This window comes from Anneissia japonica, unplaced genomic scaffold (genome assembly GCF_011630105.1).
Source record: "Anneissia japonica isolate Jap-2015-1 unplaced genomic scaffold, ASM1163010v1 scaffold5330_len1712360_cov203, whole genome shotgun sequence".
Classification (NCBI taxonomy): Eukaryota; Metazoa; Echinodermata; class Crinoidea; order Comatulida; family Comatulidae; genus Anneissia; species Anneissia japonica.
The window spans coordinates 1,572,127-1,599,860 of record NW_022711894.1 but is presented as its reverse complement, the minus strand read 5'-3'; the positions used below and the strand labels follow the sequence as shown (position 1 = coordinate 1,599,860).

At 32.9% G+C, this 27,734-nt stretch overlaps 2 protein-coding genes across 2 annotated transcripts in view; one reads left to right on the top strand and one right to left on the bottom strand.

Moving 5' to 3' along the window:
• The window catches only part of LOC117107656 (RNA helicase aquarius-like), a 21,269-nt gene extending 19,970 nt beyond the window's left edge, over positions 1–1,299 (bottom strand). Inside the window, 2 exon segments of the mRNA XM_033249373.1 lie at positions 143–270; positions 1,231–1,299. Of these exon segments, the coding sequence (XP_033105264.1) occupies positions 143–268 (126 nt within the window). The 5' untranslated portion in view covers positions 269–270; positions 1,231–1,299.
• A 2,100-nt stretch (positions 1,300–3,399) lies between these two features.
• LOC117107633 overlaps positions 3,400–27,734 on the top strand; it is a 60,144-nt gene continuing 35,809 nt past the window's right edge. Inside the window, exons 1-23 of the mRNA XM_033249341.1 lie at positions 3,400–3,569; positions 9,936–10,022; positions 11,298–11,512; positions 12,007–12,163; positions 12,280–12,345; positions 12,817–12,885; positions 13,321–13,386; positions 13,682–13,756; positions 13,861–13,929; positions 14,465–14,614; positions 16,036–16,107; positions 16,244–16,315; positions 17,603–17,674; positions 17,876–18,046; positions 18,521–18,655; positions 19,278–19,424; positions 20,868–20,945; positions 22,486–22,623; positions 23,584–23,727; positions 24,099–24,314; positions 24,843–24,914; positions 25,652–25,723; positions 26,121–26,189. Of these exons, the coding sequence (XP_033105232.1) occupies positions 11,338–11,512; positions 12,007–12,163; positions 12,280–12,345; positions 12,817–12,885; positions 13,321–13,386; positions 13,682–13,756; positions 13,861–13,929; positions 14,465–14,614; positions 16,036–16,107; positions 16,244–16,315; positions 17,603–17,674; positions 17,876–18,046; positions 18,521–18,655; positions 19,278–19,424; positions 20,868–20,945; positions 22,486–22,623; positions 23,584–23,727; positions 24,099–24,314; positions 24,843–24,914; positions 25,652–25,723; positions 26,121–26,189 (2,285 nt within the window). The 5' untranslated portion in view covers positions 3,400–3,569; positions 9,936–10,022; positions 11,298–11,337. The remainder of the gene's footprint in view (positions 3,570–9,935; positions 10,023–11,297; positions 11,513–12,006; positions 12,164–12,279; positions 12,346–12,816; positions 12,886–13,320; positions 13,387–13,681; positions 13,757–13,860; positions 13,930–14,464; positions 14,615–16,035; positions 16,108–16,243; positions 16,316–17,602; positions 17,675–17,875; positions 18,047–18,520; positions 18,656–19,277; positions 19,425–20,867; positions 20,946–22,485; positions 22,624–23,583; positions 23,728–24,098; positions 24,315–24,842; positions 24,915–25,651; positions 25,724–26,120; positions 26,190–27,734) is intronic.

Sequence of the window (27,734 nt, the reverse complement as noted above, 5' to 3'; positions counted from 1 at the left end):
CAGTTCTATATATATATATATATATATATATATATATATATATATATATATATGGGCATACAACAAAATTTGATAATTTTGTTGGTTTTGTTGGTAAAAACATAATAAAATCTATAAAAAATAAGACAAAGTTGAAATTTACCTTTGATTCAAATGGTTGTAAGGGTATTGGACTATTTGGGGCCCAGTAACGGCTAGCCAGTTGTGTCAAAGAATCTGCAATTATCTGGTCTACCGTTGGGGCAGGACCTTGTTTTTTACCACTCATTTCTAAGAAATGATAAAAAAATCAAAGTAATATTTCATATAATCTTCTTGAAATTTAGTAAATTGATTAAAACATTATGGAATAAGAGCACAACAAAAAATTACCGGGAAGTGTTTTTATTCTCTCAGGCAATTTCATAATTTCAATAATAATAATAGCCTCAACAACAGCCTTACCCTGACTGTTACTTCATTTTTTAGTTTAGGCCTATTCCGTTCCAGTCAAGGAAATACAACATCTACAAAAAAAAAAAAATGCTAATGCACTTTAGTACTCCACCCTAACCCTAACCTTAAGATAGCAAGACTGGAGTTGAGGTTAAGGTTAGGGTGGAGTACTAAAGTGCATTAGCGCCAAAAAAATACTTTGTTGTATTCACCTACACTCAAGCCGAAAAAGTCAACAAATGTATGTGAACTTGAAAAAATAAAGACTAGTATTATTAGCTAGCAGCACTGACCGAGCTACCCGACACAAATTCAAAATAGTTAAGATTAAGGGATTCCAGTGCCATGGCCAATAGTGTATCATTACTATTAGAACATATTTTGCTGAAACGATGCCAATGGCTCAAACAAAGCCAAAGCTGACCAAATCAATAAAGATGAAAATTTAACCCAGGCCTAGGCTAGACCTGAAAAGTCAGCTTCTGTCTGGCGGCGGCGAAGGGGTAGTTTGACTTTAGACTAGGCTAGCACCAAAGGCCTAGTACTTGCCTAGGTCCCTAGTAGTAGTTAGTAATATAGCAGGACTTGCCAGGAGCGAGGGCATGGGCTGGGGCAGCACTAACTAGGCCTTCTTCTAGTAGTAGTTAGTTAGGCTAGGCCTAGGCCTAGGCAGTAGTAGGGCCTACAATTTGTAAGCTACTATATGTATATAAATATTTAAATTATGATACATCTGTACACTATCAATTACAAGATGTTTTAGGCCTATTCTTGGCACAAAATTGAACAATTTACCGGTAACACTCAGCTTGTAGTAGCGTGCACTTGTCGTTTTGTTTCGACCACCATAAACAAAACATAAACAGCGCCACCTTTAGTTTTAAAAGTTTTTTTTATCAATTCTTTCAATTCTCTGCTTCCTGTGGAGTGTGTAATGAACAAAAAGTGATTCCGTACTTTTCCGGCATTTATGAAAATATTTGAAAATTGAGGGGTGCTTATACAGCAATTTGGAAAATTCAAGGGGTGCTTTTTGAATGAAGAAAGATTATTCATATACCCTATAAACGAAGCCCGGATTATAAGTAACGATGTGAAGTCGAGTAGAATTTTTATGGAGGACGAATAAGCATAAATGACAACAATCAAAATATTATAATTTACTGAAGTCTCGCTCGCATACGAGTTTGTTTTAATCTTCTAATATTAACCCTTGACTATTCTTTTATTGGTTTTTGTTTTGTTTTATTAAAATGGGTTACTATTAGAGTATGGTTATATTGAGTGTGGGTTTTATATAGGCCTAAGTTGAGTTGTCAAGAAGTATTGCTGGATTTTTAAAAACTTTTAGATACTGTTATAAAATTGGAAGTAATGGGAAATAGTGCGTGGATTCGTGGTTGCTGGTCGTTTTTTAGAGCGCACATGTCACCGAAGATGAAATCTAAAAAGTTATTTATTGCAAATATTCCGGATACATTATAATTGGAAAAATGCTCTGCATTAAGGAAAATTACCAAGGAGTAAGGCTCCCGACGAGAGTAAACGGTGGGTGTAGTCGGGCGTCGATTAAAATGTTTCGAAAATAGCCCCCGGAGCCCGAAAAATATGACAATTTAGGGGCTTCAGAGGATTATTTACTGTAGTCGATTTTATAGATTGATAGTCTAGGCCTGTAGAAAATACATATAATTATTTTTTTCTCCCTGACATTTTCCCCCCTTGTTTTGGGGTGGGGAAAACTGGGTGGAGAAAACTGGGTAGGGTGGGCAAGTACATTTTCTGGGGGGAATTCCCGTTGCCTCCCCTAGCGCCGCCACTGCACCACTGGTATTACTAACAGTGGCGGCGCCAGCGGGGGAAGGGCAGGGCAGGGGAAGCTGCCACTGGTCAAGTCAAGCCTTCCATCCGACAGAGCTCGTCGGGCAGTCAGACCATAAAAAATATAAAAATAGGCTCAAGCCAAGCAATCACATGTCTGTAACAGTAGAGAGAGCCCTTTCTGACCATCCAGAGGTTAAAATTCTTTAAAAAATATCTCATTTGGAAAGGGACCCTCTCTTACCTACGAGAAGTCCCCCTACCCCCATCAGAAAGTAGAGCCGCCACATGATCAGTAATAGTAACCTCGCATGGGTTATTATAGAGTGATCAGATTAAAATCATAGATTTCTATGGTAGGGGATGGTTTACCAGGGGTGGCGCCAGGATTTCTCCGACGTGGATTTGAGGTCCACGACAAGGGGGTGGGAGACGATGCAACCGACGAGGAATAAGATAGACAGACAAAGACATAGATCACTTTATTCGTCATGAGTTTAAAATATAAGTCTCATGAAAATTATTTTCCTTGGCAGGACGAAAACATAACACTAGACCACAAGCAAAAAATACATCAAGAATATACAATAACAACTAAAAAGATGATGACAAAACTGTTCAACAAGCAAGATCCTAACTAAATTTGCCCAATAAAATTTTATTTTACTATTCATTAAAAAGACTTTATATTCAAATGCTCTCTTAAAATTATTGTTAAAGATGTTAATGGCATTTGGAACAAAAGAAAATCTGAATCGTGAATTTGTTTATCTTGGTGGTTTAAGCCGGCCCGATATTTCCCCGACGAGAGCAAAGTAGGCGTGGTCGAGCGTCTCTTAAAATGTTTCGACAGTGGTCTATTGTATGTGGCGAAGCCCCAGAAAGTTTTGACAGAAAAGGGGTTTCAAATTTAGAGTCTACTAATATGTACAAAGTAGTCCTACATTATAATTTTTTTCTCCCCTCCCCCACCCCATCCCCCGCTGGCGCACTCCTGTGGCTTACTAATAGAGTATATGGGTTAGTACTGACGGTATTACGGTAACGGGCCGAGAGAAGACTGTATTAATCGATTACTGTAGCATGGGGGTGTGTTTCAATTGATCTACTTGCGGATGCGCTGCTGGCTGATTGAAAATCAGAATACTGTCAGCTGTTATTAGGTGAGGGAAGTATTGGAGTGAAGTTCGTTATTGCATCAGGAGCAGGTGGTAGGTTTATCCATAAGATTTTTCAAAGAAATGGATGTGATTATTTTTACTGCCAGTGCCATTGTCTTGGAAGACTAAATTGGAATTGATGTTAATAGCCTTGTGAGTAAAGCTCTTTTACGATACGAGCACGTACGATAATTATACAGTAATTTAAACTGGATTGGTAGGTAGCCTCCGCTGATGGGGTTTGTGTACTCTAGTCTATGTACCATGCAGAGGAGAGGAGGGTTATACAATCGCCGGGTCCGGCCTACGACGAGTGTTTTCTTGGTCTTGGTCTTGATGATTCATATATATTTCTGTGTTTATTTTAAAAGTACAGTGCCATGTTTATAGATTGTAATTATATTCAAATTTTATGTCAGGAAAGTGCAATTTCCGGCCATCTAGAGGTGCCATAATCACAAATTTTCTTACCTCAGCCCCGACCATGGTGTGGCTGAGGTATATCTTCTATCTGTAAAAGTACCCTCCCTGGGCCCTTCTATTTTGAATTCCTGAATCCGCCACTGGAAATTAAAACAAATATATGAAATCATATTACAGTAGCTTGATGCCTTGATAAAGAAAGTAACTTATTTATAAAATTCACCAAACTTCGTAAAATATTCGTAGCTTCCATGGGGCTTCGCCCCTAGGACCCCCAACGGCGGCCCACCTGCCCCCCATCCCATATAGCCTGCTCGCTTCGCTCGCATACATTACTGGACCTTATTATGAAATTCACCACCCCCACCCCACCCCAACTTTAAAGACGTTCCGCCGCCGTTGACCACAGTCATAATTATCTTTTATTATAATTTATATCTTTTATTATAATTATCTCCATTTTTTATTGAACAATTTAGGGCGGTAGGGGTGGGCCGCTGGGTCCCCTTGAATCCGTCACTGGGTACTTCAGCCAAGGTAATTCAACAGAAGGACGCACATCTCTGTTATCGAACATAGCGCATGCGTACAGTCCTTTGATCTTTACTGTGGCATCGACAATCCGATACTAGTTGCGAGTACAGCCGTCAATTATTACTCTATGCGTGCCATTCATTTTATGGTGTTAGTTTTTTTTTTATTCATTTTGGGTACTTTGCAATGTCTGTTACATCTTATTTTTTTTGACCGCGAGCTTGTTAAATGCTTCTATAAACTGCAATTTGATTTGTGAAAATTAACCAAGAAAACTTATGAAAAGTTATAGCAATTTAAAATTTACGAATTTTATAAAATTTCATGTTCTTATGTAAGAATACCCACCTTTAGAACTGGCAATGTCGGCTAATTTGTGCATAAAATCTGTCTCCCATCGCTCCATTACAGGCTTACCCATGATTTCGAGGTGAGTGTTCCCACTTCCGCTGAAGCATGCCATAGCTTCTGACCATGCGGGTTTACAGTTTTCTCCGTCGGCGAAGATCGCCTTATTTGCTTTAACTGCTGCACTCATTTTAGTAATTCTAGGCCTAGCAAACAATTAATGACCGATATCACCTCCCTGGCGATATTACAAATTCATCCGATATTGGCTATATAGGTGACTTATGGCCGAAGCACTTATTCCAAATAATATGATTAGTAGTAGGTTTGTAGACCAGTAGCTGTTTGTAAAAAAGCTAAATAACTGCCACACTTTGAAGACCTTCTTCACTTTAAACGAATCAACGATAAGCTGAATATCGTATAGCGCACCGCTTTACAGCGCCGCCTAGCGGCGCTACGACATCGCGACGGCTAAGGAACTCTAGCGACGGCGGCGGGGCGGGGTACGACGACACGGTGAGTTGCCCAACGACAAAGAGGGCGGACTTCTTCTGTCTTTTTCATGACATGGGAGGTATATTTGGTATACCGAAACGGACTTCGGTCATGTTCCATATTTATATCAAGGTAATTTAACAAAAGGACGCACATCTCCGCTCTCGAACATAGCGCATGCGTACAGTCCTTTGATCTTTACTGTGGCATCGACAATCCGATACTAGTTGCGAGTACAGCCGTCAATTATTAGTCTATGCGTGCCATTCGTTTTATGGTGTTAGTTTTTATTTTATTCATTTTGGGTACTTTGCAATGTCTGTTACATCTTATTTTTTTTTACCGCGAGCTTGTTAAATGCTTCTATAAACTGCAATTTGATTTGTGAAAATTAACCAAGAAAACTTATGAAAAGTTATAGCAATTTAAAATTTACGAATTTTATAAAGTTTCATGTTCTTATGTAACATTAATCTGTCATTTTGACAAGGTTGGCATAAGGTGCCAAAAACGAACATTTGAGTATATACAGAACATTTATTAATTTTTTCTGCGAAGTGAGTCTCATGAACAACAATTCACCACAATTTTGGTGAATGTTGAAATGAAGAATATATTTCAGTCTAATGTTAGTGCAAAATATCATTAGTCCTTTGCAATCATTGCGCGACGTGCGATTATCATGGCAACTAACACACGCGTGGGTAATTCGTCACATATGCTGACGGTTTATGATCTGGTTCCTAAGGTTTTTGTGACATTCATCGTGCAGGGACGCACGTGCGCCTAGAATGTCGATGCCAGAGTTTTAACCTTTGATGTCCCGAGATGTGCGTCCTTTTGTTGAATTGCCTTGCTTCAGCAGATGGAGAATCTATACCACTTCAGTCCCACCATGTTTGGGGGCTCGATGATCAATTCGCAAAATATAGTAATTTTGGTGATTTTTAACAACTTGATTTTTGGGGTGGGGGTTGACTTGGGGAGCGAAAGTAATTTTTTATGTGAGCCTCCCCCTCCCCTAGATACACCACTGCACGGATTAAAAGGCTGAAATTTAATTTACACACATTATGATAATATATTTATAGTAGAAAAGGCTTTCAGAAATTAGTAAATTGCCTGAACTTTAAAGGATTTTTTGGGGAGGAGTAAGGAGTTTCTAAATAGCCTGTTGGCAGTATACACTATGGATATAGTGTGGTAATGCCATACATATCAGTGAAATGATTGATTAATATCAGATGATTTTATTGTGGGTAATCGGCAAACTAATAACCAAGTGGCAATCAGACGCTGCTATAGCCTAAACATCGGCGGTGGATTGAGACCATCCTCTACCATACTGGGGTTCAACTAGAACCGAGTCTTCTTGAAAGAACTTAAAGACAGATGACAAATGTACACAAGCCTGTGTGCACTTAATATTATAGGCCTAGTAATAATGAAATTATTAATAATGGTGTTTACATTAACCATAACAGTAAAAGTTATAAACAAGAATAAGTACTGTAATTATATGTATTTGGTACTGGATATGCACATAATGTGTAGTATGTACATTATTTGTGTTGGGAGGGTGAGGGATGTTTAATTTAACCTCTAAATGTATTTTCTTTAGTTAAGCTCTTCCATTTGTTTCGCTTTAAGTTGTTGTTTTTCTCTTTGTTCATTAGTTTAGGTTTGACTGCGCAACTTTCTTGTGTGCTGCCACTGTTGTAAAAGTGTAATGTCAAATCATATTATTAATATATATTAATTATAATATTTAATAATATATTTCATTTTTGTATAGAACCCATTAGATAATGGTTTTGAAACAATACTGTACTGTAGAATTACTGTGAATTACTGTAAATGTTTCCAGTGTACAGCATCAGTACTGTCAAAGTGTGATTGTCAAGGATGTGTGAGTGAGAGTACTCACTTACTGTAATCACAGAATTGTTGACCAATGTAGATATGCATCTTTCAAAGGTCAAGTTCACTAAAAGAATAAACATAAAGATCCGGCTATGGTAGGCCTATAAAGTAAGATCATTGACTTGCTGAATCACAAAATTATTTTAATAGACAAATCTTTATTTTCAAGAAAAGCTATTCAAATTGTGTAGGTTATTAATTTCAATTAAATAATCTTTTTTTTGTGCTAATTATAATTAGATTAAAATAGAGCAGCAGGGGAGTAAACAGAAATAGGCATGATACAGTAAATATTTGTTTGCATGGGCTGGTTGTATTGGTAATGGATATTTATAAGGACTGTAAATCTGTTACAGTGTATACTTTTTAAATCTCTTTAATGAGCTATTTAATGTTTTAAATTGGTTTTTTTTTAGTGCTTTTTTTCCATTTTTATTTACAAATCTTCAAACAAAAATGGTTTCTACTAAAAATAATCTCAAAATGTAAGATTTATTAACTTGGATGAAAATTATATCATATGCCTGTTTTTTTACGTCAGAATTTGTATTGCAGTTCTATCACATTACCTCCCACCCCCTGCCTATAAGCCCCATATATTAAGATTGAGCATAACAACCTGATCATTTCCAATTATAATTTGTTTTTTTTTTAATTGTAACTGGATGCCTTTATATTTCTTACTATTGATTATCTTGAGTGTGAAGCAGGTTGTTTTAATATGTGAAAAATTTAACTCGTAGAACTCTGTCTTAATCAATAATTTGAATGCCTATGATGTTGTTTTATCATTAGCTATTCTGTTGAAAAGAAAACATTAAAAGAATTAAATATTGATTACAACTACTACTACAGTACATAATGCTCTATTGAACTTGGTGCATAGGAGTGAAGCAGTACAGCTGTATGGTGGATATCCTTCATTCCAAGACTCATGTACATCACATTGTGCAAATTTCAGAATGAACTTAATCCACCCAGGATTGAAATTGAATAATGCTGTATTATTCCTCTGGCCTAAATATTATAAAATTAGTAAGAAAATGGAAATCATTATTTGAAGCTAATTATTTATCCCTGGTGTCCCTGAGTGGACAATTTTTTTTTATTCGAATATTTTCTAATAGTCAATTATTTCCTTGTGTTGCATATTGTTAATGTTAGGAGCAAAGTGATTTATTATAAATTATTTTATTTACTGTAGGCCTACCTATATATAAACTATAATTCGGTTTGATTTTAAAATAAATGATAATAATAATGTATTGCATCTTAAATTTAAAAAATTTAAAAATCAGATTTAGAAATCGATTTGATTCATTAATTTTAACTCATTGAAACATGAGGATGATCTGAACTTAAAATATAAAATGCCCTCCCCCAGGGATTGCATAAAAAAAATCTGTATCATTTCCTCATGAAAAAAATCAGATTTAGAAATCGATTTGATTCATTAATTTTAACTCATTGAAACATGAGGATGATCTGAACTTAAACAAAATAAAAAATGCCCTCCCCCAGGGATTGCATAAAAAAAAATCTGTATCATTTCCTCATGTGTTAAGGATATATTGTTAATGTTATTGATTTTATTAGTGAAATAATTTACATTAGAAGCTCTTACCTAAAATACAGACTGTAATTCTATCTGTTTAACTTCTATTCTTTATTCATACAGAAGCCTAGGATTGCTCACTTGTTTACACAATACATAGTAATAATACCTATTGAGAATTGTTAATCTTGTCAATAACTTTGCTGTGTAAACATGCAGACTGGCCATGAATGATGCTAGCTTGTTTAGAATCCACTTTAAACTACACTCCAAGGAATAGCATCAATTCCAGGCACTTAACATATTACAACCTTCTTTTTTAATGTTTAAATTGCACTTTATAGAATTTATATTTCAATATTTGATTTTAGATATTTGTTTTCATGATTTGTTTTCTTGCAGTTGGCTGAATAAAGAATGAATAAAATGTAAAATGATCTCCTGTTTTGAGTTAGAGATTTTTTGAATGATGCTATATGTCTCGCAATTGTTGATATATAGATGTTTTGAATGATGTTGTAGTCTTGCAATTGTGGATATAGAAATGTTTTGAATGATGTTGTAGTCTCGCAATTGTTGATATAAGTTTTTGATATTCAGTATTTTAGTTAAGATGCTATAATTGTAATTGTTATTACATATTTTATTAATTGAAGTATTTGTTATTTAAGTATTAGATTGATCCCAATGGATAATCCCACAAGGTTTTTTTGAGTTGTCCACGATCATATTCATTTAATTTAATTAATTCATAACATATTTAAGTTTTGTCTTTATTTTGTAGTATTTAAGTGATTTTCCAAATAAATTCAAATCAAATCATAGTTTATTATTACTAATTTGTTAATTGTTTGAGCTGTTATTATAAATTATGCCTTATTATCATTGTTATATTATTGTTGTAATTGTATTATAAAAACAAAATTGAGAGAGATATTTTAAAATACCAGGTTTTTACCATGGAATAAAAATTTAATGAGGCTTCAAAATGCTGGTACATAGTATGTTATGTGTATATTTTAATAAATTGAAAATTAAATAGCATTTACAAAAGGCATATAGTATCAGTGCAGTCACTACCACTGCATTACTGTTAACATCAGACACATACTGCCATTCCCTATGTGGGTTTGTAATTACTGTAATATTGAATATCTGTTCCTCTTTTACTATTCTCATAGCTTCATAAACTGATTGCTATCCAGAGAATACTAAGAATCTTTTGTTGTTTGCCACAGAGTGACCCTGCCTCTTGTGTTTACCTACTACTACTACTGTACAGTTGTCATGTTGCCACGCAACAGAAACTTATTGTAGTGTTAAAGGTAAGTCTGTTTTTCAAATAAGCAGTTACCCGTGATTGATTTTTCAACGTTTGTCTCATTGCACAATACAAGTGTGACTCATTATCCTTTTCTGTGAAATTATGGATTCAAAAGGGCAACAAAAGAGTTAAGCCACAGTGATAAAAATGGAGAACACTTGTCGTCTGTAGTAGTATTTGATATGGTACTGTAGTTAAAATATCTTCTGTATTAATTAACTGCCAGTATATTAATATTTTTAGCATTAATATTGCCATTAATATTTTTAAGTATAAATTTATATATCATTATTTTATTTTAGGCAAATATATGGTGCATGGAAATTTAAATGAGTACAGTCACTTTATGTATACAATTTGGTACCAGTAGTTAAAAATATTTTGTAATTTAGGCAAGACTTTTTTATACCTTGTTTACCGAACCCACCGCCCACCAATAATGATGATTTTTGAATAAAAATAAAATGTTATTTATGGCCAATTAGGGCACCTGTTGCCACAAATAATGGAAAGTTCTGAAAATATAATAAATATTTAAGAAAAACCTTCCAATAACCATTCTGGTACTCTACCTATTGAGCTACTGTATGAGGCCAAGTGGTATACACCCTTGGATTTTCCCATTAGGACACATATATTTCTCAAGGTATTGATAAATAATTAATATCAGTAAATCACATGAAATAGTAAAGTGCCTTAACGTCAAAATATGGAAGAATTGTTACACGGATGACAAAACTTTAATTTTTGATACTTTTATCAACATACTTTTCAAGAAAATCTCTGGAACCAAAAAAAAAAATCTTATTTTTAAAAAAATATTATTAAATATATCATTAGTAGTATTACTATAAAAGTATTAGCTTTTATAGATAAAATTATAAGCAGAAATATGTTTTTTCCCTAAGTAAAATATTATACTATAGGCCTACTAATAATTCTGGTGAAACTAAGTTGGCAATGATATTATTTTATGATAATACAATTTTATTTTTATTTTTTGCTCTGTCTGGATGTTTTTGGCAAAACCAAGTTAATAAAACAAACTTTTATTTTTATATCTTTTTCCACCCTCCTCTGACAATCTTTAAAAATTAAGTTTGCAAAACAAGAGTGTAAAAAAATTCTCTCCTTAACTATACTAATATCTTACTATTTCTATTGCTAATTTTTAAATTACATTTTGTAAAAATAAACATACAGTTAATAATGAAGTAAAGGAGTCATTGCTCTATAGAACACCATGTTATTCCTTTTTTATTTCATTCATTCACAGGATTCCAACATACCTGACCACCTTAATAATATCTTTATGAATGCCGATTAAAATGTTGATCAACTTGGAAGTCAAAATAAGTGGCAAGGTTTTTATTGGAGTACTTGTGATCTTGAGTACTGTAAGAGAGTGTGTGAGTATCTGGAAAGGTGCGGATTACTGGAATAGCCGGTATCCTAACGCCGATGGTGGTTTAGATCCTGAGTATTTAACAGGTAAGAACATTTTTTGTCAACTATGTAAAAACATGATAATACTCGTACTCCTTTATGGTCTAGCAGTATGCCACAATCTTAGACATGTTGCAGGATCAAATTACCAGATGCACTTTTTTCATACAACTAATAAAAACTTAATTCATTCATTGTAAGATTATGCTTAATTTATGATCTTATATTTTAACGATACTCTAATAAAGATGACAAATCGTCGATCACATCACGAACTAATAAAATCAAAGTAGATTGTGTTAGTTTGTGAAATCACAGTAGCGCGTCAAAACGAGCGCGTATTGCTTGTCAGGCACTTTCGTATTCTTTATCACAAAAAAGTCCGTAATGACCACTGCGCGTATTTTAACGCGCTTTTGTGATTTCACGAACTAACACAATCTAATTTGATTGTGTTACTGTAGTTCGTGATGTGAGCGACGAAATGTTGATCTTTATTCCACAGAAAGCATTTAGAATCTTTAATGTTATATTTACAGGAAATGACATGTTTACAGGCTTATGGTCAGATGACAAAAATAACTATGGATCAACTGGTTATGGCAAATCAAACTCGGAATACAGCGCAAATACATGTAGCGGCTGCACATGTGATGTTACCAAGCTAACAGTCGACTGCTCATCAGCAACCACTGTGTAAGTGTTTACAACTCTTTTAATATAATAAGCTTTCTAGCCAGCCTTTCATTTTTATTACATTCTGTATGTAATAATATGAGTGCTTAAAATTTATGTATTTTTAAAATTTTCAGCAAACTTGTAAATCAAAACTTCGATAACTTAACAGCAATTACATTTTCCCCGAGTGTAACCTCAATGTAAGTTTTTATACTGAATTATTGTTTAATCATTGTATATTTTTTTGTAGGGAATTTTAAAGGGTAGCCACCCAAATAGCCACCCAAATAAAATAAAGAAAAATATTGAAAAACTTTGAATTGCTTATTTTAAAGAACCATATACATTATCTAATTGAGTATCAGTAAATCACAGATCAAAAAAATAAAAAGAAAATTAATAATTTTTTGAATGATTTTCAGATGCTTTACTGGCAGAAATATATGGGTGTGGGCAAAAAGTATTGGATTTTGTATTATTTAAATGCTGCCTCATTTGGTTTAAAAATTATCTTCTTATTCACATTTTCAATTTTAGATTTGATATATAATGTACTAGTTGAGCAGTATCATATTTATTACAATAATAATGTGGAAGTAAAATGAAAAATAATACAGTGGTGAGGAAGATAATTTATATTGTAATCAAATATCTATGTTTTTCGTTCTTAGTACTATTATTGGTAATCTTAAGTATATTCACAATGGGACCTTTGCAGGACTATCCAGTCTACAGACACTGTGAGTATAAACTAGTAGAAATGGGAGAAGGATAGATAAAGAAGGGGTATGCAAACAGCTGATAAAGGCATATGGATGTACCAAGAGTACGTAGGCAAGAAAGGATGAGATGACAACAGGACCATAGCCTAGGGAGGATACAGTAGATACAAAATGTTTGCACCAAATAATTCTATTTAGTTAACCCAGCATACTATATTGATAATTGATGCAGTATATCATTCTTTCAACAGTATGATACTCTACAGTAGAGCCTATACTGTTATCCAATCAGAACTTTCAATTTATTATACCTGATTTTTTTTTCCTACATTGAAAATACTGGGTAATTTAGAAATGTACAGTTCACAGTTCAACTGACAGAACTTAAAATAGTGACTTTGTTATGTATTTTCATGGACATTAATTGTTTTGATTTTTTCCAATACCATTCAGTATTATTCATCAAACCAGTCTCAGTGAATTCCCTGATATATCTGGATGCACAAGTCTGGAAATACTGTAAGATATAGTTATAATAACTGTATTATATTTAGTTTTATAATGAACTTTACTGTATAAAATATTTCTTGAAAGTTTGCATGGCGAGTATCAATAACAAAAATCATAAAATCTTCAGTACACCATGATTAGATTGACAGTGCTATGATCATTGCCAACTTAGTTTCACCAGAATAAAATTATTAGTAGGCCTATAATATAATATTTTACTTAGGGAAAAAATATATTTTTGCTTATAATTTTATCGAAAGCTAATACATTTATAGTAATACTATTAATGATATATTATTTGTAGTGAGATTTCTGAGAGTCAGCTAAAGTTTGAGACGAACTATGAGTTCAAAGGGTTACCGGCATCACTCACACATGTGTAAGTAGTTTGATTGCATTGGCTTTATCTATTTTTATCCTTTTACATAAAAAAATTATCTGTTCTCATAGTAATATCTTTTTTGCCATTTATTATATTTTCAGGAACTTGGTTAACAACAGGATTGACAGGTTGCCTAATGGATTTTTCTCAAACTCTAAAATTGAATTCTTGTAAGTTGAGAAACTATCATAACCACAGACTCTGTCTGTATGTAATCACAGACCTATAGATGCTATAGAGGGTCTGTCATAAATTATATCATATATAGTATATATATATTAATGCATAGCTGCCACTGCCTTCTGGAATTTTGTATAAAAGAAACATGAAACCTGTTAAAAATGTACCTTTGCCAGTATTTGTAACACAGCAGCTAGTTGTGGTGATGTAAACATGGATAATCATGTCTAAAGTGGCATTAACTGCCAAGACACACCTCTAGGCTTACTTAAATTAAAACGTACTACCCCTGTCCCTCTGTGATGCGTAGTGAGGACATTCTCGCTGATCATTCATAACAGGCCTACACCATGTGACCATAACAGGCCTACCTACTGCATCACTGACCATTCTTGTATTTATACTGTAGGCCAATGCCCACAAAAAGATTGTTAGTCTGTAAATTTGTATTCTTATATTTTGTCTTTGATTTCTGATACATAATTTGTGAGAGTTAATTTGCAAATTTAATCTGTCTTAATGTAGAGGACTTAGCATGAACCTAATGACTAAGTTTCCAACTGATGCTGTGATGAAGATGACGAAACTTCTGTTTATGTCCATTGACCAAAATCTGCTGGAAACTATATCAAAGAGAAACCTTGAGGCATTGGCTGGGACACCTGTGCAACATCTGTATGTCATTTAAATTTGCGTTTGTCATGTTGACTATATCAGGGCCGTCAGAAACCGCACCGGCCACACCGGCTTTGACCAAACCACTTTTTCTCAATTGCACCTGCTATGTCAACATCATCATTACCATTACCATCATCGAAATCGACCATTGACATCATCATAATTATCATCATCGATCATCATCTTCATCTTCATAATTAATTAATATTTTTCTGGGCATGGTAGAACCTCTGAACCCCTGTGAAAGCTGGATCGCCCTTGAATCTTTATGCCCTATTATTAAGTATAAACCAAGAATTGACTAAAATTAAAGTGTAATTGGTTTAAGCCTAGCAATAAAAGCAAACATAACAGTATTGATTGAAAAACTGATTTAGTACAACTCATCTAATCGTATGATAAATAATTTGGTAGAGCTTCAGGCCGAATTTTGCAAATACCGGTAAGTGTAGTTCAAATTGTATGTCAGCAGTACAGTATGTTATTCAAAATTCTACAGTGTTCGTATTTGTAGGCCTCCCATGAATACACCAGGCACTCTTATTCATTGTATTTTTTTTCTTTGAAAATTTTTGATGTTTTTCCTTCCTGGAATTGCTCTTGTCCTTTAAATTTCTTCTTTAATTGATTATGATGTATAATGTAATGTGTTTTTTTTTTTTGTTTTTTTTTTGGTGATGTTAAATTTCCTTTGTATTTGGTTGGTCATTTGATTTTTGTACAAAAAGAGCAAGAAATAAAAACAAACAAACAAACATTATAATGTATTTGTATCATTTTTGCTATAGACCTACATTTGTCTCTATTTGTCCATTGTGGGGCTGAGCAGGTTATGAAGCCTAGTCCCTACTAACATTAAATCTTATGTCTGTCAATGCAGAGCAGTGAGGCCCTACAGGTTTGCCGACTGCTATTTTCGAGCATGCAGAAGTGCCATATTCCCAAAGACTCTATCTCATCCTGAATATTGTGGCTGCAATTGAAGGGGAGTGGTAGCACCAGGTTGTCAGCATCTATGGGATCTGGGTTGGAGACCCCACTAAAGTCTGTACGAGGTTAGGGTTAGTGGGTCAGTTTAAAAACCAAATTTGTTAAGCGCTTAACTCCCACCCCCACCCCATAGCTCTTACTATACTGGCAGGACCACTTGCAAAATGCTTCCGACGGCTATGTATAGTAACTTCCACCGGTAGACATTTAAGATAATAATTAATATATTAGTAAATTGTATTTCTCCATTGATGTTTGGAGCCCATGATCGTCCAATTATAATACTACTACAACTGAGCTATGAGGCCAAATGGTGTAATAACAAATGATATGCTAAGCCATACCTATTTACTATAGTAAACTATGGTACACAATTAACTTTTTATCTATTATCATATATAAATGAGAAAGGTTTTGAAATTTTACAGAAATTTTAGCAACAATGAAATCAACTACATAGCTCCAAAAGCTTTCAGTCAGCTCAAGTCACTCAAAATCTTGTGAGTTATTTTATCACTTTTTATACGAATGAGTAATAATAAAGAAAAATATGGTGCTATATCAAAAACGTATATGTTATTATTATTGCTATACAAAATCCTGAAAATGATTATCAGCCAAATTGTTTTCTTAAAGAGAACTACATGCAAATAAGTTGACAACACTTCAACAGAAGGCATTTGATAACATACCAGAGCTTCTACATTTGTAAGTCTTTGAATTTCAGTTGTGTTATAAGAATATGATTGTAGCTGATTATCAGTATCAAGGTTCCTTAATTTTTTTTATTCAATTGGTTTATTAAAAGAATAATTGTATTATTGATGGCTAGATAAAATTGATTGATTGATGGATTGTGCCTTTGATGAATAATAGATTGATTGATTGATAATATAATAAATTTTATATTTTGATTATTTGATTGATTGATTAATAGTTTGATTTTATTTATTGTATTTGATTGATTGATTGCTGCTTTAGATGCACTCTAGCCATTAGGGATTTTTTTCTTTGCATTTAAACCATGTAAATTTAGGTGATTGATTAATGATGCTTTTGATAGATAATATATTGAATTATAAGTCAATCGTGATGTCATCACTGCAACTACCAATGTTGTTTGCCTATCCTCCACAGTCCAATAATTTTTCAATAATGGACGCTTGGCTTGATTTTTTTTAGGTTGGTGTGCAAATAAAAATACCAAATTTTTCTTCACCGCAAAGGTATCGCGTACCGCGATGAAAATTAAATTGTAATTGAAAATTACTTTCGTAAAACAAGGTTAATTAGAACCTGAAGAAAGTTACTTGAAACGCAATATTAAGTATGAACAATTAAGGAATTCCTTGAAGCAATAAACCCTAATATACTAAACAAACTGAACGTTTAATAGGAATATTCTAGACTCAAGGAACGAAATTAGATGTAGGCCTCGGCCAGACAGGAGGCCGCCAAGGCCTCCTACTACTAGTACCAAGCTGTAGCCTAGCGTAGTTATAAATCATCGCACAATTTTTAACCTGTCTGCACCGACCAAAAAGTCAGTGACTGTATTTTCTCTCAAATGTTTTAAGAATTGTTTATTTCTTTGACGAATGTCTATCAAAATAACATTACAAACAAGTTTATCTAACACAATACAAATTGCAATATTAATTCATCGTATCCGTACTGACAGTACTGCTGATGTGTAGCAAAGATACTAGAAATATTTCTAGTGTCTTTATGTGTAGTTAACGCGCACTGCAGGAGCAAAAAAATCAGCATACGCACACACAGTATCCATCATATCACTATAGCAACTGATGACTGCTACAATAGTTTGTTATCAAAACTAACATTAGAAGACAGCAATTGATTTTTTCAAGCATTAAATCTAACCTTCGTATAATAATTTTCCTATAGTGTACAATGCGGATTTCTACTAATTTCTAATTATTGATCATTTTACTTAACATTGCAATATTTGATATCAGTTGTTTTGTTTTACAGAGAGTTAAATCAAAACCAGTTTACTGCCCTGAGATCCAAGTATTTCACTAATTTACCAAAACTTCGAACTTTGTAAGTTGTTTATTATATGGCAAATTTTTGTATCTACAAAAGAACACAAGTATCATTGTTGGTTGTTAAAGGGTAGATTCACAGAAAGAAACAACTGAACTCTTTCATTTATGTATGCAGCGCATTGCGTATTCATGCTTGATTCATTGGTTGTGAGTAAAAAAAGTAACCTTATGTCATTGTTATTTGCTTTTTTTTCAGAATTCTTCACTCTCAGGAGGATGACTTAAACGCGAAGCTGTCGGTGATAACGTATGATGCGTTCCAAGGCATTAGCAGCGAGCTTGTTAACCTGTGGCTTAGCGATAATGCCTTAACCACTTTCCCACATCCAGTTCTATCGGAGGAATCTTATCCAAAACTTAATTTTTTGTAAGTTCCCCCCACTTGCCAGACACACATATACACATGAACATACTTTTAGTTCTGGGTAGGCTGGAGCCTGGGACAATGTTCATTAGTCTGCTTTTCAATCAAGACACACAAAAGCAGCAAGACCTGCCAGGCTTGCATTTTAAAATTTATTCAATTTACTGAAATATGAGTGTATCCTACATGGAGGCATATTTTTTCTTTCATATGCCTTTAAAATTTTAATTTAATTCAATATAATTATATTTCTGTTGATGATTGGCCTCCATTTTGGAGGTGTAGCTTAGATGAGGTTCTAGACTAGTCTGTAATTCAGTGGCCATAGAAATCCTGTAAGTGCTAGAATTTTTCTCATAACTGAGAATCACTCAATTTGTGACTATGGTGATTATAGTCTAGGCTGCTCTTTGGTTGTTTTAACAAACTGTATAAAGACAAAGCATTATATTTGTTTTTTTTAATGAATTTTCACAGATATTTGGATCATAATGACATCACCAACATAACAACATATGCAAGGGATGCTTTTAGTTCTTCTGCCTTGACGTATTATAGCTATAAACTCAACTTACATGATCCATTCCTTATGCTGTCAAGTGTTACAGATTTGTAAGTATAATGTTTTATTAGAAATCTAAATACAAATACAAATTTATATAGAAACATGTTAAATACAGACACAATTTATACATAAAAGCCAACCCTAAAACATAAAAAAGTGTAATTTAAAAATAAGCTTATTGAATGTACAGTATGTGTAAGTAATCTGTTAGTTATGAATAAAAAATGTAAAAGAATAAAGGAAGAAGGAAGAATAGAAAAGAAATAGCTGAAATAGTTCTTGAAAATAAACAATAATAATCAGTATGTCATTATTGTATTAGGTTTGGTTTTTGTAATAAAGTAAACAAGACTTTATGTGAGATTTTTTTTATATGAAGAGCATATAGTTAACAAGAGACAAACAGTATTAATGAAACAGTTACTAAATTAAAAAAATAAATGAATGTCTTACTTTAAAAAAGTTTAATAATACAACATAATTGCCCTTTCATATTTTGAATTTGTCATGTCATGTCTTCTTGTCCATTTAATAAAATAGGAAAGTAGTTTTTTGTCTTTTACTGAGTGCGTAGAGGCCTTTTACGCAATATAAATCCATCTATTGTTGTTATTATTATTATTATTATTATTACTATTATTATTATTATTTTATTATTATTATTTACAGAGACCTATCTTATAACTCAATAGAAGGCATCAATGAAGGGGATTTGTGCAAGTTACAGTCACTTAGAAATTTGAACCTCAATTCAAATTCTTTGGATGAGACAAATCTGGAAGTAGAAACCTTTACTTGTCTTTCTGTCTCTACATTGTAAGTAACATTTCAATTATATAGCTCCAACTTTACACCAGTAAGCCTGATCATTTTAAGACTGAAATAAATTTTTTATTTTGTTGCCCACGGGGGGGGGGGGGGGAGGTAGAAGCAATCTTGATTTAATTCACTGAATACTCAGCATTCACAACCAAAATAAAAAAATCCAACCTCTGAGTTTGACCTAGAAAAAAATTCAAATGTTAAGTCCTAGTCCCAGTCGTGTAATACAAAAAATCTGACCAACAGGGTCTCGCCCAGAAGAAAGTCTGTGGCCGGAGTGATCTTATACAGTGGATTCATTAGTTAAAATTCAACACTGTTTGCAATGTAAACGTTATTTTGAATGTATCATTATTTGACAATATATTGCATCTTGTATCTTATTTATTTATTTATTCTCAATATTTTACCAGGGTGGTCCAATCAGTCAAAGAGACTTGTCTCCCTTGGGGCCCTGGGTACAAAATATTTATAGACAACAAAAACTTAACTAAAAATTTACACATTTAAGTACATACAATAAAAGATAATTAATCTTACACTAATGATTAAAAACATTTAAATTACTTGATGACTTTGTTACATCATTTAAAGTGTTGAACAGATTTGTACCTTGCCATTTAAAAGAATGCTTATAATATTCAGTTTTACATTTGTCAAGTGAAAGTGATTTGCAACTATTTCTTGTAAAGTGATTATGATTTTTATTAGTAAGTTTGAAATATGATTTAAGGTAATCGGGCACATTGTCATTTAAACACTTGAATACTAAAGATGACCGTTTTAGTTCAAATATATCACTTAAATGTAACCAACCAAGTGACATTTCTTTAGAGGGTGTTAGAATATTTGAATTTAATATTAATCTTGCACCACGTTTTTGGAGTCTGGTCAAATCAAGATCATTATCAAAGCGTTTTGACCACACAGTACTACAGTATTCGAAATGTGGTTGAACAAGTGAAAGGTAAATTTGGTTTAAAGTAGATTGGTTAATAAAAGGTTTTAGACGCTTTAGGATTGAAAGAGTTGCGAACACTTTTTTAGATACAGACTTAACATGATCATGCCAAGATAATTGATCGTCAATAATTTCACCAAGGCATTTATAGTTGTAAACTCTTTCTAATTCATTCCCATTTACATCAATTTTAAAGTTTTTATTTGATAATCGGCAGTTTGTACCCAGAGGCATAATTTTAGTTTTTTCAATATTTATACATTTTTTTTTTTTATTTATCCACAAACAAATTTTGTTTATGTCCTCTGACATTGCTTTTTCAATATTATTAACATTTCTATTAGCAAAAGATAGTGTGGTATCATCAACAAACAATGATATTTTACCATGGGACGGAAATAACTTGCGAGGTGGCCTTATATCACAGAATGTTTGTTTTCTATACTAATTCTAATTAATTTGTACCTGTTTCTTAGGCAACTGGGAATTAATAGGTTTCAATATGTTCCTGATGCAGTTAAGAATGAAAGCAGATTGCCCAACATCAATCAATTGTAAGTAAATAATCTACTTTGTAGTTTAACCACTTGTTTGTAAATTAAATTCACTAAATACATGCAAGACCCACATATCCATTGAAATTAAGATGTCATCCTACTCAGCTGTCTGTTCAAATGCTTAATAAACTCTTTTAAGTTTAACATAGCATATTTACCCAAAATCACAATCATATGTTATATGTTTAATGTTAAATGTACATATATGATTGTTTTTCAAATATTCTTAATATTATTCTTAATTCCAATAAAATAAACCTATGTAGAAGATTATTTACCATTATTTCAGCCAGTTGCTATTTATTTTTTAACAGCTGTTTATCATTATATTGTATTTTATGAAACACCTAAATAGATGCCGGTCATTTGATTGGTGAATTTCATACCACATGACATTAGTTATTTTGCCCATTTCATCGCTCATCGTTTAATTTTGTTCCACCCTGCATATTTTTCCATCCGAATCGTCCATTGCACGTTGCCTATAGATATGAAATGACTTCAACCTAATACAATTTTTTGATTGGTTAGAAAGACGCAGCACTGCCTTTTTCTGGAGGGTTGAATCTATGAAATGATGTCACTCCACCTAACCTTTCTCAGGCCTACTTCTTGCTGAACTTGTCTTAGCTGTGTGTAATATATCAGAGATTTTGTTTACTGTAAACAGCAGTAAAGTATGTTAATTGCATGGATGATACCTCAAAAACTAGCTCAAACTTGTGCAAAATATGTGTGAAATTTGGCTCTTATATTTCAAAATGCGCTGATGGATTTCTAGCCTGACCCTAGGCCTGGTTTTGCGCGGAGGATAGGCCTAGGCCAGTCTTGCTAGGCCTAGGCCAAACCGATCTATGTAGGTGTGTTATAAAACAAATAATGAATGTTTTGTATTCGTGCAATGGAAAGAATATTTTTATTCATTAAAAGATTGACTTTCAACTAATGAAAATATTCTTCCCATTGCACTCAGACACATTCATTATTTGTATGATAATTATATTTTTCTTTACATAATAATGTAATCACCTCAAATGTAACAATAGTATATTTTAATAATAATAAATGCTTAGAAATATAAATATAGGTGAACAAAGTAAATTAAGCTTGAAGCTGGAAAATCATTTTTTGTCATTTTTTACTTGCCATTCATGCTCATTTTTTATAATTAGCCTGGCACTCACTGCATCGTACGACCGCCGACGACCGTGTGAGCGGTAGACGACGTGACGGCGTCCACTGATTGGCGGTGGCAGTGTGAATGGACCATCATTAAAAACGATCTATTGTGCGTGCGTCGTCGCGTTGTGTTCTTTATAGAATCAACTGTCAGATGCAATAAGTGCCTGGCTTAAGATATTAACGTGAAAAATATAGAATTAAAATTTTTTTAAATAGCACTAATTATAACAATAATACAGTGCAACAAGAAAATTAAAAAGGTAAAATTTAAATTATGATAAAGCAATTAAAATAGTAAATTAAATATGCTATATTATTATATTACTGTGTCTTAATTTAACATTTGTTTATACAGATATCTTAACAATAATAAGATTGCCTTCTTACTTGCTGACACGTTCTCAAGTTTGTCAACCCTTCGAACACTCTATTTACACTCCAATGAAATATTGTCAATAGAAGATGGCACTTTCCCACTTGGATTGACAAGCATGTAAGTATTATTTAATATAAATTTAGTGCCACAACCAAATACGGAGGGTTTTGCAATGATAATTTTTAATGATATATATTAACAGAATGACTTTATATCATGTTCACAAAATATTTTATTTTAATTCACCGGAATATATGCAATCACATTTTGAAAGACATTTAAATTTTAAAATTATGAGGAATTCAACTATAAACTTTATTTGTCCAAAAAACTCTTATCTCTTTAGCAAAACATTTTTTTATAATGCAATATTTTTTTGAAACCGTCTACCTCGTCACTTAAAACAGTTATCGGACCATAAAATATTTAAAAGGGCTCTGAAAAGGCATTTAATGGATAGGATGGAAATTTTGTAATTGTATATAATTTATGTAAAAATTGAAAATTTTATATTGTCCTGTATAGATAAAAATGACAATTTGGGAATATAATTAAATAATTAAGGAATTCCTAAGTAAATATTGTTAGTATGTATAGTTTAGCTCTTATATTTTTAATTCAGTAATATTTTTATTATGTTTAAATGTTTTATGTTCTTTCTTTGTATTTTTTTTTCTTGCTGATGTTTGATAAAGTTGAGGACCCCTTCTGAAACGAGCATTCCAGCTTAAAGGGCTATCCTCTGCTATGTCATTTTTTATTTATAATATTAAATGTTTTATTTAAGATATGTATTTTTTCATCTTTTGTAAATGTATTGTTTTATGACAGCAATAAATATTACAAACAAACATAATTGAATGTTTTCATTATCTGTGACTGTCCTTCAAAAATTATGGTTTCATAAAATTGCTACGCTATCGCTTTGTGTTTTTACTACAATTGCTACAGCATTCCTGATTGACCAACTTATCAGCATTACAAACAGGTTTTGGTGATATCTTGTGGAAACCAGCCATTATTGACACCTCATTCTTATATCAATTTTTTAAAATTTTGTTTGGTTTGTTCCTGCAGAAATTTGCAATCAAATGAGTTTCATTTTCTCCATGAAAATCCATTCCGCAACATGAGTAACCTGGCAAACCTGAATCTTGCATACAACAACATTGATGAGATTCCAGATACTGCTCTAGATGGATGTACAAGTCTCACTAATTTGTAAGTTCTAAGAGAGTTTTTGATATTTCATCAATTTTATGTAATGGTATTGTATGTTAACATTTCCCCCCAAGCACATTTACCATTGACCTCAGGTAATTCCATTGATGCCCAGGCACTTAGAACTGATCATACAGAATCATGTGCCATTAACCTTCCAGGCACATGTGCCACTGCTGAGGGTAATAAACTATGCTTTGAACATGCATAGGTGGGTTTGTACATATGATAATGTAAATTCTTATTATAAGATGCATTTTAATTTATGTCACTAGTCAAACTTGGTAGACTATTTAATAAAAATTTATTTTATGAAAAATGTTAACATGATACTCCTCTGGTTATTTAAAGACATTTTTTTAATCTAACAGAGATATGACTTCGAACAAGCTAGGCCGTCTTCTAGTCACATCATTTGAAGACTGCCCACTGTCATTTGCAGCCCATTTTGATTCAAATGAAATAGCATATATAGAGGACGGAACATTTGCTAACAGGAGCTCGATTACTTACTTATATCTTAACAACAATGAACTGTCTGAGATACCCCAGGGCGGTGACTTTCATTCCTTGACTGTCTCATACTTGTAAGATTTCATATTATTTTTCAAATCATATCATTCAGTACACACTAGTTTACCTCTACCCATTTTGTGATGGTGTGTATCAGTAGTAGAAGTGTCCTTGGTTAGATAGTATCTGTGGTAAATATTTCAATAGATTATTAGCTTTCACCTGAAAAGTAATGTGAATTTCATGAATACTTTACCTGGATTAACGAAGGCTGATGCTCCGGCCTACAGAGAAAGAAGCTGTGTCTCAGAACTCTCCGAGACAGCATGCATCCGCCTAGATGCATATATTAAGTCTGTATCACGAAAACCCATCATGGGCACTAGCACAAACAAATCATGCAGCTACAGTAGGTCTGCAGAAATCATGAAGAAGACTAGTAGACAATCTAAGAATGGGTAAATTTGTCTATATCGTACAGCAAGAGCTATTCCATAATTATCTTTTATGTTAGAGAGGCAAGTTTCAAAGGAAGCATCTATGGGTTATCTTAGTTTTTGTGGATGTATTTCTTGGTTTAATAGATTTCAATTGAATTTCAGTTATCTCCAAAATAATCGAATAACGAGTGTGCCTGCCAATTCATTCAAAGATGTTCAAGTGTCTCAGGATCTGTAAGTTTCAATTTTCTAAGGATGTCTTAATTGTTGCTAACATAATTGATATTTGTTCTAAGGATGCCTTGTTGCTAACATAATTAATATTTATTCTAAGGCGGCCTTGGGTTGCTAACATAATTGATATTTATTCTATTCATGTACTGTCCATAGTAGGTTTTGATTTACAACTTATACAATAATCTTTCATGTATCTCTTTAGACACGAGCAAGTGTGTTATCCAGGAGTGGTGCCAGGATTTGCCCGACGGGGGTTTTGAGGTCCCCAATGGTGGGGGGGGGGGCCGATGTCCCTGACGAGAGCAAAGTCCATGGGCATGAGCAGGCGTTGCTCAAAATGTTTGAAAAGTGATTTAGGGGCGAAGCACCCGAAAAAGTGACAATTTAGAGAATTTAAGCATTATTTAATCGATATTAGTGTCTACTAATGTGTAGAAAATACATATAAATTTTTTTTCTTCCCGACAAATTGTGGTTTTTCTTCCCGACGGGGCCCTTTCTTCCTGGCTCCCTGCTGGTGCTACCCCTGATGTTACCCCAACTTCACCTGGGTACAAATCTCAAAAGTGTTCTATTATTATACTGTGTTTGCTCCACCAGCAGAGCCAATGCTGCTTAGGTTGTCTGATGTCAATCTGGTGTTTTGCCTGCTATAGGCCTATTACAATTAACATATAAACAACCATTCATGAGGCAGTAACTTGTTAACACAGTTTTGTTTCAACTACTTTCAGTAATTTAAGTAACAACAAAATTTCATATATAGCAGAATATGGTTTTAATACCATTACAGGAAGTGCAACAATGTAAGTAGGATCTAACTATTTATTAAAATGTTCTTGATTCAATCAATATAACATTGCATGTAATACTGACTTTTATTTAGTCAGTTTTATACAAAAAATTGCCATAGCCTGGCTGCCCCAAGTACCTTCCTAGGCATAAATAGGAACACTTTGTATTAACAAATTTGACACTTGCTTAGACAACTAAATTTATATATTTAGTATTCATAATTTAGTATTTTTATAGTAGTCCCAGGCATTGGTCATATGTTTTCAATTTTCTATTATGATATATTTTTAAAATTAATCATGGTATAAATATTATTACATTATTTTTATTTTTTTAAATTAATTTTATTAATATAAATACTTTTGTTATTATTGTAAAAATATTATATATGTTTAATTCCCTTCACAGATCGCTGACAGGAAATCCACTGAAAAACTTATATCCGTATGCTTTTAATTCTGTAGCTGCAAAAACAATGTATGTACAACATAATAGCATTGTATATGGAATATATAATTTAAGTAACTGAATTGGGACATTCATTTACAATCATGATAATATTATTTTTTAACAAGTGGTAATTGAAAACTTAACTTTCGTAAAACTAGCCTAGCCTAGATATGAAATCATTACACAATTTTACCTTTACCTTTAAAATTAATATATAATTTATGTAACTGAATCGGGACATTCACTTACAGACATGATAATATAATTTTTTAACAAGTGGTAATTGAAAACTTAACTTTCGTAAAACTAGCCTAGTCTAGATATAAAATTGTTACACAATTTTACCTTTACCTTTAAAATTAATATATAATTTATGTAACTGAATTGGGACATTCACATAGAGACATGATAATATAACTTTTTAACAAGTGGTAATTGAAAACTTAACTTTCGTAAAACTAGCCTAGCCTAGATATGAAATCATTACACAATTTTACCTTTACCTTTAAAATTAATATATAATTTATGTAACTGAATTGGGAAATTCACATACAGACATGATAATATAACTTTTTAACAAGTGGTAATTGAAAACTTAATTTTCGTAAAACTAGCCTAGTCTAGATATGAAATCATTACATGATTTACCTTTACATTTAAAATTAATATATAATTTATGTAACTGAATCGGGACATTCACTTACAGACATGATAATATAATTTTTTAACAAGTGGTAATTGAAAACTTAACTTTCGTAAAAGAAGCCTAGCCTAGATATGAAATCATTACACGATTTTACCTTTCTACACTGACCAAAAAGTGATTAGGACCTACTGTATTCTTTCAAATGCTTTAAGAAATGTTTATTTCTTTGACGAATGTCTATCAAAATAACATTAAAAGTTCTTCAAACACAATAAAATATCCGAACTGATGTGTAACGTCTCGCTAGCTAGCGTAGGAGCAGCATACGTGTGCACAGCTAAATGTAATACACACAGCAGTATGATCATATCACTATAGCAACCAATATGACTGCTACAATAGTTGATTATCAAAACTAACATTAAAAGACGGCTGTTGACTTATAAAGCAATTAGTAGAGTTGCATACTGTACATTGAGCCCCTTTCAGATAAGCATGCCGGCATAATAATCCGTCTATACCCTTTCGCACAGTGCTCGTTACCGCAATATTGCGGTAATCTTACACTTTTCTGTCTGAAAGGTCCTGTAGAATGGCGTAATATTGGTAGTTTAAATACCACCGCGCAATTGTTTTCAACATTAACCTTGTTTGTTTATGCATAAATACACACGTCGGCTTGATTACCGCAATATCGAGTAGATCCTTTCAGGCAGAGCAAGCCATGGGTAACTGTTACCACAATATTGCGGCAATATTACTAGGGTGCAAGGTGGCCTAAAGTAAGCCGGCATATTGGCGTATCAACCCTTTCAGACAGAAACCCATGCCGACGTACTTTACCGCAATATTGAAGTATTGCAGCTCTGTCTAAAAGGGGCTTTAGTTATAATTAGGTAAGACTTAATGCAGTCAAAAATTTCCTT